Source organism: Dryas octopetala, chromosome 2, assembly GCF_963921425.1.
Source record: "Dryas octopetala chromosome 2, drDryOcto1.1, whole genome shotgun sequence".
NCBI lineage: Eukaryota > Viridiplantae > Streptophyta > Magnoliopsida > Rosales > Rosaceae > Dryas > Dryas octopetala.
This window is the reverse complement of record NC_141367.1, coordinates 20,214,962-20,232,896: the sequence shown is the minus strand read 5'-3', so window position 1 is coordinate 20,232,896 and position 17,935 is coordinate 20,214,962. Positions and strand designations below refer to the sequence as shown.

At 33.2% G+C, this 17,935-nt stretch overlaps 1 protein-coding gene across 1 annotated transcript; it reads left to right on the top strand.

Annotated features, from left to right (window-relative positions):
• The first annotated feature begins 785 nt into the window (after positions 1 to 785).
• LOC147293909 (zinc finger protein GIS-like) lies at positions 786 to 1,346 on the top strand. Its single transcript, XM_086234209.1, has one exon. It carries the CDS (start codon positions 786 to 788, stop codon positions 1,344 to 1,346), a length of 561 nt encoding a protein of 186 aa, XP_086090335.1.
• Positions 1,347 to 17,935: the final 16,589 nt, after the last annotated feature.

Below are 17,935 nucleotides of genomic sequence, written 5' to 3'. Positions count from 1 at the left end.
TGTAATTATTGAAACCCCAGGGGGTGTATGTGAAAAGACGATAAACCTCAGGGGGTGTAAGTGTAATTGGTAAAATACTTATCCTCTCACACTATAACCAGAGTTTGACTTTCTTCCGGACGAAGAAACTAACAAGTTAGTCACATGATTTCTTTCCAATCAACCTACCAAGTAGGGTAAGAAAACAAGTTATATCTGCATATAGATACAAGTAATTAAGAGAACTCCCTTTTTGGAGTGTAGAATTTGCAGAGTGGGAAGGTTTCACATTATGAATAGAAAGTGTGAACAGAAAAACTTGTTCAAAATAAGAATATATAGCATGTGGGATTTGAGTTGTACATGCTGTTAATAGTAGCTCTAGCTTAGTCATATTCAAGTATATATGCTAGCTGCAGAAAATCCCCATACGAGAGATGATGACAAATAACAACCAGATGGTACAAACCCAAAATCAGGAGGGGGGCAGAAAGATATTAAGGGTGAGAATACAAAAATAAATAAACAAGTAATTAATATATATAAATTAATGTCTCAAAATAAATCCATCTTAGAGCCGGCTACAAGAAAAAGTCTCTCAACAAATGCCAAAACTGTGTTCCCCCTTAATATAAATCCACTAAAGCCACAATGACAATGCCAATGTCATACTAGCTTGCATCTATCTCACACCATTAATATAACCCTCTCTCTCTCTCTCTCTCTCTCTCTCTCTCTCTCTCTCAACTTGTTGATCACCACCATAATTATTCAAGATCATCAGCAATTAAGGCCTTAATTCCACCATGGAATCTTGGAAACTAGGAAGCCCAGATCAGACTTCAAGTGATGAAGACGATCAAAATGATCAACGGTTGGAAGGAGTCAAAGATGTGAAACGAAGCTACGAGTGCACATTCTGCAAGAGAGGGTTCACCAACGCTCAGGCCTTGGGAGGGCACATGAACATCCACCGGAAAGACCGAGCCAAAGCGAAGCAACTCATCTCAGGTACTACTAATAACCACTACTACTCGAACGACGAATTCATGTCCATGACTTCTTCTCAACTTAGCACCCCAATTTCAAGCCAGCCGGCGGCTGCCTACCCGGTTTGGCATGCACACGGAAATTACTATTTTCAGCCATCTGGGTCTGCCCCTAGACTCCCATATGGTTATGCCATGGAAGATGATCATCATTCACTTGCCCCAAGGTCTCAGGGTTTGAGTGTCAACCATGAAGTTTGGGGCGCAAATTTGAGCCTGCGGTTCAGCCCCACTCATTTGGAGGATGATCATGAATTGAGAAGGGGAGTGAGGAATGGTGACGAAGTAGATTTGGAGCTTCGACTTGGCCATGGATGATTCATGTATGTACACCTTTTTGTGTATACCTTAATTAACCTAAGGATGCAGTACTACTAGTACCAAGGAAACAGATACATATATCAGTAGATTCCTCCAGTACCGAACTATATATTTGAGGTATACATATAAACTATATGTTCAAGAAGTTCACTGTAAATATATATATGTGTGTGTATTTTTTCGTTTAATCGTCTATATCAAAAAGAATGGAGAAGAGAAGAATGATATTCCTTGGTACATATTAATTATATAGAATGCATAAAAAAAAGGGGGGGGGCAAATAATTTGTTAATGAAATAGTACTATTGCAATACTCTGTACAGCTTATTATGTTATTAATCATATATTTGTATACAAATTAACCATATATATAGCTTAGAAGTACATTGCATTAGTAATTATAGCGGATTTAATTAATCCTACTTAATTTCTAGCTACTATATATATATATGATTCCCCCCCCCCCCCCCCCCCCTCCCTATCTGCTGTAGAATATATGATATATATATCCTATAATTATTAACTTTCCAATGATTTCCTTTGTGTTTTTTAAATTGGTTATCTATTAACATGACATGCTAATCTTTCAAAATTCTTTAGTCTTTACAGAAATCTTATAGCATGCACACATTACCTTTCTCATGTAAGAACAAAAGACACAGAGCATAAGATTAACAGCTAATATATAGTGAAGATCAAGTACCCTATATAAATTTCTTTGGCAATTTTTTCATGATTTAATAATTACTAACTAACATATATATTATTTAAAAGGATGGTCATCTGCCCTATGCTTGCTACACCATATATAATAAATCAACACTGAGCAGTATAAGAATGCCATCACATGTGAAGCGTCAGCTGCCATGGAAAGCACACATATGATGACAGAAGATTGATGAATTAAGGTCATAGAATTGAACAACTGATGGACCTTTATAGCCAATAGTATCTTTTCTCACTAAAAGAGGAAGGTCTACAACTCTATATGATCATAACCTTTATTTTGGTACACTGTCTCTCTCTCTCCTTTTTTGTGTGTGGTTAAGGACCCAAAATAGTAAGTTGGCGATGAAGAACGTATATATAGGGACAAAGTGATTAAAGGTCTTTAATTATAAAACAAAAAGAATTAAAATTAATGATGATAGGTTCCAAGCCTTTTCTTTTTCTTTGTTGAGAACATGTACACTACTTAGAGAAGACTATAGGTCGGATAGCCATAATTCTTTTATGTATTGATTGATATATACAAAAGGTTATGATGCTAATATATATGTAGTACGTACAAACTGCAAACTTCTTCGAAGGGAGAATATTACTCTACTTGTTGAGAGGGTGCACGTGGAGGCACATGCATTATGCATAATATATATATAGATTATTATACTAAGAGAACAAATCATTCAAAAAAATTGAAGACAAATATACTACTAATTAATAAATTATTTTTGAATTTGTAGTTTCGAGCATAATATATAGTAGATGTGCTGCATGATCAACAATAAATCTTAATTTTAATTGATGATCATGACTACAAACTGCCATTATTAAGCCTCACTTTCAGGTCGAAATCCCTCGTTTTGCTCCGGCCATGTCTAGGCCCTATTGGAAGAGACAGTGCCTGCTCTATGTTAGCAAAATCAGAAACCAACTATACTCTATAGTCTATAGAGGGTAATTGGACACTTTATATACTGTATACATACATCATTAATTGGAGCCTATTACCGAAAGAAGATTATACGTCATAGGGCACACAAAGGTTAAAAAATCCTAATCAATATTTTGTCTCAACTCGATCTTAATTAACCTTGCCTAATTAATTGGCGCACAAATGTGACATGTATAATGGTTCATATTTTCTTTGTCTTTTATACAAAGATAACTGGTTAATTAGTAAGTTAATATAAAGCTAACCACCATATTGGGCCTATCGCACAATGTAATCTCAAAATCTGAATCGTCTATTTTTTAGGCCCTATTTCGAAGATCATCCCTGTAAAAAATCTCCAAAATCGGAAGGCATTTAGTCATTTGATTATAACAATAACTATTTATACGTTTTTATCGAAAACACTGATCGTTTATTTATTTAATCTCAATTAGATGACTAAATAATTTCTGATTTAGTTGATTTTTTGCAATGATGATCTTTGAAGTATGACCTAAATAATTAATAGTTTGGATTATGAGATTAGTTATGTGGTGGTCCCAAAAGCATAATTAGCTTCATATTAACTTGCTAACCAATTACTTTTAGAGCACTCCTATATATATATATATATATATATATATAACTGTAATTCTTACGCAAAACTTCTAATTAAGTGCATGGTGAATATTTGATCAATATTCGTAGTTAATTAGTTTTAATTGGAATTGATCCTACATCTACATGGCTAGTCAAGGGATCGATAGTAACGGCAAAGAGTTTGCTATATTTTCCAGCCTAATCTTAATTAGGCAGCAATAAAATTTGTATGCCTCCAATAACATATCAAGAAGAAATGAATTGCAAATCGACAAGTCTCATTATTTTACTTTTAAGTTTAGATGGGCTACAATGGGCACCAATCACATGAAGTTCTTATGATGGCCAAGCTGTGTTCTACTAGCCCAACATTATCAGATGGGCCATAGACCTGGACCATCAAGAAGCATTTGTATAAATCTACGGATTGGCCCAATGTGGCCCAACCAATTAAGCTGCCTTCTTATCATCTTATGTAGGTTTATCCGTTTATACAAACAACTAAACAACAATCTCCCAACTTCTTCTTTTTTATTTTTTAGAAAATTAGGAAAATCCGCATCAAATTTATATTTCTTTCATTAAAACCCACATATTTTTTGTTTTCATGTATTAACCCCTTTGACTAGTTGCCAACTTACCGACTTTCCTTATATATGTTTCCTAGTCAGCATTTTTTAAAATTCAGATATTGTAAATCTCTTTTATGCTCTCAACCTCATGTCAGTCTTTTTTTATTAGAAGAATAATATCCATATTCTCCAATCTACATTTTCCACCGATCTTCTCCTTTATTATATATTCACATTCCACAGTGTAAATTCATAATCGGATCCGTTTATTTTTAAATCTAACTATGAAGATCGTCTTTATAAAAAATCAACTAAATCGGAAATTGTTTGGTTATGCAACTGTGATCAAATAAACAGACGATTTTGGTAATAATTTGATTCACCGTTTGTTTATTTGATAACGATTACATGATCAACCGATTTCCAATTTAGTTGATTTTTTGCCAAGATGATCTTCAAATAATTATCTAAAAACAAACTGTTCCGATTATAAAAATTCACTGTGGAATTAGAATAATAAAGAAAAATGTCGGTGGAGAAGATGGATTGGCGAAAGTGGATAACATTCCCCTTTCTATTATTTGACTCTTTATTGTTGGTAACTGCTTTTATTGCTTCCTAAATCTTTAGTACTTTTAATGCTCATAATTCATTGTTTGGATTTTTTTTTAATTTCAAATATGAATTTTTCATAAGTTTCTAAACAGCCTATAGGAATAAAATTAGAATTATGCAATAAGTAAGAATCTAGGGAATATACTTCAACACTAACAAAAAAATATAATAAACCTACATACAATTCTCATAAACAAATAAGAAACCTACAACAACAAAGGAACAAACATTCACATAAAAAAATAAATAAAAGCTAAGAAACTTACATGAATTATTCAATAAGAACTTACGTTACCATAATTTAATAAGGAACCTACCTTTAAAAAAAAATACTTTAATGAACCTACATAAAAAATCCTACAATAATTAAGAAACCTACATCCTAAATTATTTAATAAGGAACCTACATTTTAATGAAAATACAATAGCTAAAACACTGGCAACATGAGACCAAAAAAAAAATCTTACAACATAAAAACTTACATATCTCCAATAAAAAAATTCGCATATATATTACTTTCTATATTTAAATACGAACAATCATAATTCTAGTAATTTAATAATTCTCTAAAATTTAGTGATTTTTCGAAGAGAGAAATCTGAAAGCAACATTAATTACATAATGAGAAAACTTGTAAATAATAGGAAACTAATGGATTATTGTTATCCTACATGGCTTCAGATATTGAATATGGGCTTTAGGATTAAAAAAAAGTAATGGTGTTGACTCTATATAAAATTAATTAAAATGGCTAATATCCTTTTATTTTTTTCATCTTCATAGATAAACATTCATATTCGCCTTTGGAGAAATTTTATAGTGTCACTATAACATAATCACGTGATATTTTTAAAACATGTGTTAATATGGGTAGACAACGAGTTTATATTTTTAAGTTATAATATTAATAAATAAACATGTGTTATTATAAGTGGATTATTAACGTAGGTGTTACATTCACACTGAAAAATTACTCCATCTATGAAATAAATCCAATGCACTTGAGGATGAGAGCGTCTACAAAGACTGCTGGCATATAATGCCGACAAAAATTATGGTAAGTAGCGATCAAGAATGTGGTAACTGACAATCAAGATAATGGTAACTGACGATCAAGATAGTGGTAGCTTACTAACTTAAGTAAGTGGTAACTAGCGATCAATAATGTAGTAAGTTACCACAAACATAATCTGAAGTTACCAATGCTTAAATAAACACTTAAGAATATGGTAACTAACGATAAAAAATGTGGTAAGTTACCCAAAACTTGATCCGGAGTTACTAATTACTTGAGCAAGATATCAAGAAGTGGTAACTCATCTAGATAGGCCTTTTTTGAAGAATTACTACAAACTTGATCTGAAGTTACCAATTTTTGAATGAACGCTCAAAAATGTGGTAACTAGCGATCAAGAATGTGGTAAGTTACCACAAACTTGATCTCGAGTTACCAGTTCTTGAATTAACGCTCAAGAATGTGGTAACTAGAGATCAAGAATGTGCTAAGTTACCACAAACTTGATCTTGAGTTACCAGTTCTTGAATTAATGCTCAAGAATATGGTAACTAGCGATTAAGAATGTGGTAAGTTACCACAAACTTGATCTTGAGTTACCAATTACTTGAGCGAGATATCAAGAAGTGCTAACTCATCTAGATAGGCCTTTTTTGAAGAGTTAATACAAACTTAATCCGGAAATACCAGTTCTTGAAAGAACGCTCAAGAATGTGGTAAGTTACCACAAATTTGATCTCAAGTTACTAGTTCTTGAATAAACGCTCAAGAATGTTGTAACTAACGATCAAGAATGTAGTAAGTTACCACAAACTTGATCATGAGTTACCAATAACTTGAGTGAGATATCAAGAAGTGGTAACTCATCTAGATAGGTCTTTTTTGAAGAGTTACCAAAAACTTGATCCGAAGTTACCAGTTCTTGAATGAACGTTTAAGAATGTGGTAACTAGCGATCAAGAATATGATAATTTATCCAAAACTTGATCCGAAGTTACCAATAACTTGAGCGAGATATCAAGAAGTGGTAACTCATCTAGATAAGCCTTTTTTTAAGAGTTACCACAAACTTGATCCGGAGTTACCAGTTTTTGAATAAATGCTCAAGAATGTGGTAACTAACGATCAAGAATATGGTAAGTTACCACAAACTTGATTTTGAGTTACCAAAAACTTAAGCGAGATATCAAGAAGTGGTAACTTATCTAGATAGGCTTTTTTTGAAGAGTTACTACAAACTTGATCCGAAGTTACCAGTTATTGAATGAATGTTCAACAATGTGATAACTAGCAATCAAGAATGTGATAACTAGCGATCAAGAATATGGTAGGTTACCCAAAACTTGATCCAGAGTTACTAATAACTTGAGCGAGATATTAAGAAGTAGTAACTCATCTAGATAGGCATTTTTTGAAGAGTTATCACAAACTTGATCTGGAGTTACCAGTTCTTTAAAAAACTTTCAAGAATGTGGTAACTAGCGATCAAGAATGTGGTAAGTTACCACAAACTTGATCTTGAGTTACCAGTTCTTGAATAAACGATCAAGAATATGATAAGTAGAGATCAAGAATGTGGTAAGTTACCACAAACTTGATCATGATTTACCAGTTCTTGAAGAATCCCTAAAGCAAGTGGAAACTAGCGATCAAGAATGTGGTAAGTTATCACAAACTTGATCCTGAGTTACTACATTCTTGACGACATTGTATGCCTACAGTCATTGTAGAATTTCACATATATAAGATGTGTATGTTAGTGCAAAGTGTAATTTAGTCTTCATCTGAGCCCTACTTGACTTCTTCAATGGCCTCCCTTCAACAATGTGATTGATGTTGTTGTCATAAAGAACATGAGTCACTACATATGTGGAATTTGAGAAGCTCTTTTAGGCCTGGCTAGCCCATAGAGTCTTAGGGTTTTTCCCACTTTCCTTGATGCAAGGTTGAGGTTTTGAGGCATCCCAACAATTATATACAATTATATACCTGCTAACCTGATGCCCACCTTGCCTCATACTGTGCCGGAATGGTATTTCCTACTGATCCTACCATTGTAGCACGCGTGTCACCCAAGGCATAAGGGGCATGATGACTTGACGTCATCCTCAGCTTCCTTTGGCTTATCACTGGCCGTCTACTCAGGGTTCTAAACTCAACGGTGGAACTAAACATGATAATTGTGCTTGAACTTAGATGTAGCTCGCTTCTTTTCTGGGTGTGAAGCAGTATCAAACCAAACCCAATAAGAATTAATTCTTCCAAAAAAGGAGGTAATCCAACTGCACCTTCTAATACGTCTACTTTGTTACGACTTCACTCCAGTCACTAGTCATGCTGCCGACATCCCACCTTGTGGTTAGCGACGCCCCAAATATGATGAAATACCATGGCCCTCATAAGTCATTCCTTTTGAGCATACTTTGCATTATGGCCCAAATCAAACTTATCCTATCTGATGTGGAATTTTTGTCTTGCCTACCCGTCCATATAAATCTCAAATCAACCCACCATTCACATGAAGGTGCTTGATGCGATGTTAGATTAGGAACTCAACTACATCATTGTCATTTAACTCAAAAGACTAATTTGTAAGCTCTTAAGTTAGTTTAAGTGGTGGAAGTGAGTAGCATAATGAGTTGAGATTATAATTGGTCCAAAGTTTAATCGATCCTTTCTAACATAACAAAAAAACAAAGACTAACTTGTTAGGTACGTGAGACTAGCTTATTAGATAATGATGGCAACTCACCCATATAAACTCTCATCAAACCTATTGCCCTCTGATTTGAGATTGTGGTCGCTGACACTTTTCGTGACTAAGCTATATATATATATATATATGTACATTAAACCAAGTCGCTAGAAATTAAAGGGTAACATTGTTTTTTTTTTTTATTCAAAAAGGGTAACATTGTTAAAACCAGCTATAGCCCTTAGCCATGGATGATAGATATGGACCCTTTTAATTCTAACACATGGGATGTTGTAAAAGAGCATGTGCATTGGTGCAGAGACCCCTCCTCTAAACCAAGCACCAGCTTCCTTAAACATGCCATCTTGACTTTCCCAACCCAATTATGCCTTGTGTCCCCAAAATATTAAGCATTTTGCCATCCCTATGCTTCCTCACTCTGTCACTTCCATACAGGCTTAATTCCCAAGCTTCTCTGTATTCCCAAGTTTTTCAAATCCCACAACTTATTGTCTTGTACCTGAACTGAAATCTGAATATGAATGTGCAAAGGGACCCAATTTTCTCTCTCTCTCTATTTTTTTTTTTTTTTGTTGCTGGATACACAAAATTATGCAATGACAGAAATGGACCAACTGTCCAAGGTTTACTAACATCCAGTAGTACACCAAAACAAGGTGATGAGTTATCCAAAGGACTGTCAGTGATGACACTGTCATTCTAATTTTGAACATTTCTGACCACATGATCAAAGAAAAACATCAAGTGCATGTGAAGCTAGCAAGCATGCACGATTGATCGACATTTTCGTACGTGAGGAGGACCTGTTGTCTGAGTGCGTGGAACATCACCTACAAATTAATAATCATTTTGAGAAAATTAACATGGTCCAAATTAATTTGATGTTTATGGGTCCTCTTTTTTATTAGCCTTAATTATAATTGGAGCAGAATTAAATATCTAACTGTGTTAGTGATGGAAGCTTACCTTAATTTCTTCCCACCCGCTAATTGGTAGCAGAGGTGGCTCGATTTAAGGCTTTAAAGGTGGTATATTGAAAACCATTGGACCAAATCCATGACCCAAGTCAAAAACAATGGGAGGGTGGAATTTTGATTAGTCCCCAATCTTGAAAGAGACAGATAACTGACAAGGGTCTAGTGAGAAAATTATGAAACATCCATACGGAAACGATGTACACTTGTATGGATTATATCATTATGGAATGAAACCCATGTGCCCATTAATTCTCTCTCTCAATCAAATCAGTTTAAGGGGAATAATATTGGTTTGAGGAGTTGGGCACCAGCTATCAAGTAGTTGATTGGTGAATACCAATGCAAGCATCCAGAAGATATAGCCTCTGAATGGCTGAAATTTTAGACTTTGGAAGTGGTGTATAAGCTTATATTTTACTTAGTTTCACCCTCAAATCCTCAATCTCTCTAACTCAATTTTATTTTACAAGACATTTCATTTTTGTGTTCATTGAACCAATTTTTCTTTACAAATCAATCAAAATTTGACACGTACTTACTTTTAAAAGAAATTGTTGATCATTAATTAGAAAATAAAAATTAAATTGTGAATAATATGTAAAGACTAAAGAGATATAATTCGTTATTTTTCACAAAAACAAATCAAATAAACTAAGTGAAAATATTTATGCACACGTCCAAATTCGTACTTAATTGAGTTAAGTAAATGCAAACAGGAGATTACTTGCTTTCGATAATCCTATTTTAATTTTATATATACATATGTATACATACAGTCTTTTTCTAAAGAAGATGTCTGCAAATTTTCTACAACACATCATTTGTGTCGACACACTGTCTACTCTATATTAATATTGTGTCAACATTTGCAAATTTTGAAATTAACGAATATCCTCTCAAAAACAAATCTCTATTCATATACATACGGAGAAAGGCACGCTTTGCTTGATTTGAAAAGGTTTTAAGCACCCCTGTAATTTCAAAAAGCAGTTCCACTACAAAAGGTTTCTCAAACAATCTACACCATCAACATAATCCCACCATTTTCATGTGTTCTTTTTTTTTTCGATAATGACATTTCTCATAAATAGAAGGCTAGAAGCTACAATATATCATGATCATGATTCATGAATCATGAATGCATCAATGGTTCCATGATCAGATTTCTCTTTTGTACTTGGCACTTAACTTGGAGTCATATCGTAAATAATTAATTAAACTGCTTTCGTTTGTTGCAACTACATTCTACCTCTTATTGTCGCTAAATTTGGACATATACCTTCTTTTTTTTTTTTTTTTTTTACAGTAAATTTCGACATATACGATCCATCGCTTTTTCCATAAAATTTAGACTTCCAGAGTTCCAGGTTGAGGTTACGTTTGAATGTGAGATTTCAAATCAAGGAGTTTAGTTTAATGTTTACAGTTAAATATTTACATCCGGCCAAAAAAATAGCTAAAAAATTACTCGAATATATATATAATTTGCAATTGTATGGATAATACATAGATTTCAAATAATTAATTTTACTTAATCAAGTTAAATTATGAAAATTGCAGTATAAATGTTTGTCAATATAAGGTTATTGTAAGCATCCATCTAAGTTCATGTTTTTCAATCTTTTCATTCAAATAGACTTTATTTCTTTCTCATTTTTTGTTGTACATAAGTACTCATTTACCATATTTAAATTGAGGGGAAAATGAGAGACAATGATGCAAGGATTGAATTAGCATCAATGAATTATAGGTTTCAAGGATTGTTATCAATAAATATTTCTTTATAAAGTTTTTCAGAAATTCTCTTAGGCGAACGTTTGAAATTTTGTTTACAGACACCAGGCGCCGAACCCTCGGTAGTCATTGCCGAGTATTCGGTAGTGCATTTTTGCTTCCCTAAAATTTCAGAATTAAACTTAAAACTTAACATGCAGCATTCACAAGCCTTATTTTACACTCTAAAAGGGCATAAGGTGAATATGTACCCTATATCCTCAAAATAAACAAGGGAATAAAACAACTGCTTCTTACAGCAGCAAGCGCTTTTTACAGCGTTTGACTGTTATAAAAAAACATTATCAATTGCTCGAAACAATATCGAGCGCTCAACGATAGATATTCGCAAAAAAAAAAACGTAGATGCATCCGTCTTAGAGAAAGTTTTTAAAGTTTTTAGTTACCGATAATAAGGCACTTTAATGATACGGGACTATTATAAATTTCATCTTAACCTCAACTCCCAAGTCTCACCTCCAACTCCTACATCCAAAAGCATGGGTCATAAGGAAGGATAACATATTAACAATCATATATAAAAATCATCTTTTCTTTTTTGATCTTTTATATAAAAATCATCTTTAACAATCCAATCCATGAAACGCATATAGAGCTAGGTGGAACATGCTAGGTTTTGTTTTTTTGGTCAATGGTGGAACATGCTAGTTAAGGACAGAAGCTAGCTAGGCTACATTTTTTTAAACATAAATTAAAGACATTAAATAGCTAGGAATAAGAAAACAGAGGCACCCAAAATGGCATGTGAATTCTGATCCCATAAATTAATTAATTAACTAATGCCTCAATGCCTAATGATGGTGGTGATTGGAGATTAAAGAAGTTAAATCAAGTCTCAACAAAATGGTGGTCAATCACTGAACTATCATATATTTTTGTTTTCCAAATATAGAAAAACTGGATCTTTATCACAGTCTCGTGCGTCTCATTCTTTCTTTCTCAATTCTCAGTATCCAAACGAACGGAGCTGCGGAGGGAATGCGATTCCCGTGCGTGCGCATTGTCGCGTGAAGTGCGCGCGTTGGATACTTTTCTTTCCCAATTCCAACTTCCAAGGCATAGACTCTACCGAGGACTTCCTAATTGGGGGCCACCGATGTAGAACGCTCAGTCGGCGAGTCACTGATCTCAGCACGTGCTTCACGTTTCAAATGTTGTCTAAAGTTCCAAACACACTCCCTAGTCCCTAATATCAATTGTTCAATTTTCTATTTTATTTTTTAATTTCTCTCTCTCTTTCCTTGTGAACAAGCAAGAGAATCATATCACTTTTACAGCTGCGGCTGCTCTTATATTTTCATTTCTTTGTTCATTTATGAATTGTTTTGTTAAATTTATACCCCAAAAAATTGTTTGTTAAATAATGGAAAATGCTACTTACATTGTCCTTTTTATTTTCTTCTTATTCTTTTTCTCTTTTTATTTTTATTCAACATTATAGTTTAATGATAAGAATCGTTTATTTTCTTAATCACTAATTGAAGATTATATTTACAAATAATCAACCAAATAAAAAATGGTTTAATCATTAATTGTTATCCAATAAATATACGGTAAGTTTAACTATTATAAAAACTGTACGTTTATTTAATAACAGTTATGTAATCAAATCATTTTCGAAGAATTAATTAATTTTTTATATAAATTATCTTTAGAGGGTGATCTAAAAACTGGACAATTCTGATCATGAGACTATACTAAGAAAAGAAGGTCGAAAAGAAAATGTAACTAGCATTTCTCTCAAACAATAACAACAAATACATTTTTTATCTTTTAAATTATGAATCAAACTACCTACTTTATTACAAGTTCAATCCAAGAACCTCATATATTACAGTAGCAGATATTGGTGAATGACATAATAAGTCTATCCATCATCTGTTTTTTTTTTTTTTTCCTATAGTAAGCACCTATGATCTCATATATATTTAAGGATAGCAAAGTCGACTTGATTCAATTGATGGTGATGTCATCACCATGACCAAATAGCCAGTGCCCTAGCCTACAACCAGTGTCGTGTTCATCCATGACCACCATGACGTTGGTCGAGAAAGTGAAGAAGGAGGAGAGAAAGGAGTTGAGTGAAAGTTTTTTGTTTTCTTATTATTTAAGGAATAAAGTCCGAATTAAAAACTTACAAGAAAAATGGATGGTTGAGTGAACTGAGCAAGAATTTAAAAATATATCTTTTGAGATATTTAATTATGAAAAATAAAGTAAAATAATTGATATAAGAAAAACTTATCATGTTTTAGATTGTAGAAAGCCAAATTAGAGTGTCACCAACACTAACCCTCTATTTTGAGAAACAATAATGCTAATTGTCTCACTTTTTTTTTCACATTTGTATCTCATTTGATGTGTCATTACTTCACTGGAAAGGTATTTCTTTTTTCTTTTTTAGGTTTTATTTTTAAATTTTTAATGTCCAATGTATGAATGACATGTAAGATGATATGAAATTGTGGTATAAAAATGTGGTAAGTGTAGCATTACTGTTTGAGAAAATAGGTTGAGCATTATTTTCTACATTCATACTCATTCTTTTGTTTATATTTTGATAATTAAATAAATAAAAAGAGGATGAAAGAATAAAAATAAGAGTGAAAATGCATAAAATGAAGTGCAAAGATAAGAATAACTTGGGTAGAACAGTCCTACCATATCATCACATCATCATGATGTGGTGAAACTAACCACTCATGAAAAACCATGTTTTAAAAGTTGGTAATTTTCTAGATACAACATGTCTTGGGAATATATACACTAGGTATTAGAAATATAAAATAAAATTATACAATGTATTAATATAAATTATTAGAACGTGGCGTTTCATGAATGGTTGATCTCACCATATTAGCATTATAAATTTATAACATGATAAGACATGAGTTTAGTCTCTCCTTTTTTTGTTTTTTTGTTTTTATGTTATGTCCATATCAGGCTATTCAATTGAGGGCCTCAATTATATCGTTTGTGCCTGCCCACGAAGAGAGCAGACCAATTGGACTCGTGGGCTAACAGGCCCATGCCCAGATATAGTCAAAATATATATATTCTCTTTTTGGTACAACAAAATAAATTTCCCAATATATGTTCTTTGAATGTTTGAGATCTCAGAAACTTATAAATTGATGCAGGTTTTAATCACTTGGCCGTGAAATGTGATGCTGGCTGCGATACGGTTGCTTAAGATAATGATGCCTCCAGTTTATGGAGGGTGCGATTATTTCTGAGGTGCAAGAGTTAGCGGCTCATTTTATTACAATTTTTTTTTTTAGGTTTATTCATACAATTGCCCCTTGTAAGATACACTTTTTTTCACTTTGCCCCCTGAAACTTAAATCCTCTCAATTTGCCACCTGAACTTTACACAGTTGTTGCAAAACACCCTATGCCGTCAACTCTGTCAATTTTTCCGTTAAAAAAGCTGACGTGACACCTATATAGCATGGGTAAGATCCTTTTCTAGTTATGTAAGATTCATGTGAACAAAAAAAATTGACATGAATCTTATTATTTTTTAGTTTAAAAATAATTTTTTATTAGTTTTTTTGTCCACATGGATCTTACATAACTAAAAAAATGTCTCACTCATGCCATATAGGTGCCACGTCAACTTTTTTAACGGAAAAATTGACAGAGTTGACAGCATATGGTGTTTTGCAACAACTGTGTAAAGTTCAAGTGGCAAACTGAGAGGATTTAAGTTTCAGGGAACAAAGTGAAAAAAAGTGTATCTTACAGGGGACAATGGTGTGAATAAACTTTTTTTTTACTTATATGCCTCGTTCTTGAAATATCACTGTTCATGTTTTGGCACGAAAGGGCTTAGAATACGAGCAAACTTTGACATGCTGGAGAAAGAGCTCCCTTGGCTTTCTCGTATATCCAGCATGATGTAATCTCTTAAAGTCTAATACATAAAGTAACCTATCAACTTTTCTTTAAAAAATGGTTTATTCGTATCATTATTCCCTCTTAAATAAATTTTTTCTTAGTTTGTTCTATAAAATTTAAATCATTTTACTTTGTTATCTGAACTTCATACAGTTGTTACAAAAAAAAATCATGTCGTCAACACTGTCTATTTTATCGTTAAAAGAGTTGATGTAGCGCCTATATGACATGTGTGAGACTCTTTTTTAGTTGGAATTAATGACATTTTACTCCCCAAATTATTACACATGTATTAGTTTACTCCCTAAACTTCTAATTTGAAAAATTAAGGACCCCAATTTTTTCAATTTTGCCAATTAAGGTTATTCCGTCAATTTATACATTTTTCATCTAAAATGTCGAGATGATCAACCAAAATTTAGCGAAAAATAAAAGAGGAAAAATGATGCATGAGGAAAAAATGATAAGATCTAAATGGAAGAGACCATTTTGCCCTCAAAGATTTGGAGAAAAAATGTGTAAATTGACGGAAGAACCTCAATTGGTAAAATTGAAAAAGTCAAAGTCCTTAATTTTTCAAATTAGAAGTCTGGGGAGCAAACTAATAAAAGTGTAATAGTCTGGGGAGTAAAATGGTATTAATCTCTTTTTAGTTATGTAAGATTCATATGAAAAAAAAAAAAAAAAATTTATTTTTAAACTACGTAACAAAAAAAAAAAATCAATTACCCCATAAGCTCCTCTTTCTGACGCGCGCAGCACCCCACCCCACCTAGCCATAGGCCAGCCTCCCCGCCCTCTCCTTCCCTTTTTTCTCTTTCTCTCTGGAGTCCTCCTTCCGGCGATCCCTTCTCTCTCTCTCTCTCTCTCTCTCTCTCTCTCTCTCTCTCTCTCTCTCTCTCTCTCTCTCGGTTGGGTCGAGTTGACGTTACAGGTGGCCAGGAAGGTAGATGATCTGGGTTGGGGGGCGATGGGAGGTGCTGCCAGCGATGAGGAAGGGAGGCCTATGTGGTGGGTTGGGGTAGAAAGAGGAGGGTGAGTAATGGATATGTTTTGTTTTTTTTAGTTGAATTTCTCGTTTTTTTTTTTTTTTACATTAGAGTAATTTTTTAATAATTTTTTGTCAGTTTGGTGGGTTCTGGGTCCAATGAGTGACACATAAGGGCCACACTAGCTCTTTTAACAGATTTGTGGATGGAGTTGACAAAATAGGGGTTTTTGTAATAATATTATAAAGTTTGGGTGATAAATTGAAAAAATTTAAATTTTAAGGATAAAGTAAGAAAAAATATATCTTATAAGAGACAACGGTATGAATGGATAACATTTGTACTTCTTTGATTTTATAGTTGCGCTTGTTTTATAATGTTATTCTCATAAGGTTAATTTGAATTTTAGTTAAAGTGGTCCATTTTCAAGATATTTTCTTTTGTTCCCGTGTCGTTTCAGCATGGTGTGTCTAATAACGACTTATTCTTTCTTCATCGAATTCTTAAATTATATCATTAATTAGTAGAAGATTTGGTTTTCAGCTAGATTAGATATGAACGACAAAATGTATTTTCACTAACGTTCATTTTCGTAGTTCATTTATATATATATATAATTTGACAATTGACTGTGTAATTTTGCAATTAATTAATAAATAAGTCCTCATTTAAAAACCATGTTATTAAATATCTTGTAAATAATGGATACTTCATAATCGCACTTTATTATACATAAATTTTATGTTTTAAAAAAAGGAGGGAATAATCATAATTTACTTATAATTTTTTAGCAGTGGGTATAAAGAATAGTATTGGGGATCAAATAAAATCATGATGTGTTTGAATTATGCTTTACCGCGGTAATTTTTTTCCCACTTACAAGTGGCTAAAAGAATTATGATGTGTTTCCCACGCACATCATCAAAATGTTAGAGAAAGTTGGTATCCCTGCCTAGTATGTCAAATAGCGTTTCTTTATGGATAAAGAAAAAGTATGTGGGACAGTGGGAGGAAGAAAATGGGTGCGATAATAATATTGCCATATTGGGAGGTGAAAAAAAGTGTTTCCTAGTGTGTTAATTGCACCAATAGTTCACTTATTATTCATTTAGTTTCGTGTTAATCAATGTATTTTTTGAAGTGTCATATTCGTTCATGAATTATCTGACGTGTGCCACGTTGGTCTAATCCATTAAAATACCACAAACGAACGTCAATTTTTGTTATGTATTACAGACATAGGGCACTGTTGAGAGGCAAATTGAAAATTTTATGCAAGATTTTGAGTTAAAAAAAAAAAGAAAGGCCCCACCCTATCTAACCACCTCTCATCTCCACCCACCCCTCCCATTCCCCCTCCCTCTCCCTCTTCCTCTCCCTCTCCACTGCCCATCTCTTTCTTTCTCTTCTTTTTTCTCTCACTCTTTTTCTTGAAACTTATTTCAAAATCATTGATTTCCCACCAAAAATAAAAAAAAACTCATTTACCATAATCCAAAAAATCTTGAAAAAAACCAATTAATTGATGAAAACCAATGAAACAAAAAAAGTGAAGGCAAAGAACCCACCTCGATCTGGCCATTAGTAATAGCAATGTGAAAAAGAAAAGGGAAAAAAAGATGGAAGGAAGGCACTATTAGGGCTGTGGAGAAGGAAGAGAAGAGGGGAAGGAAGAGGAAAGCCAATGTTTAGGTTGGGGGATCAAATTAGAACATGAAATGACCGATTTTCCCTTCCACGTACGAGTCATGTG

What these genes read in the sequence shown, in the direction of transcription:
- LOC147293909 (XM_086234209.1), top strand. Translation starts at nt 786, where the DNA reads ATGGAATCTTGGAAACTAGGAAGCCCAGATCAGACTTCAAGTGATGAA.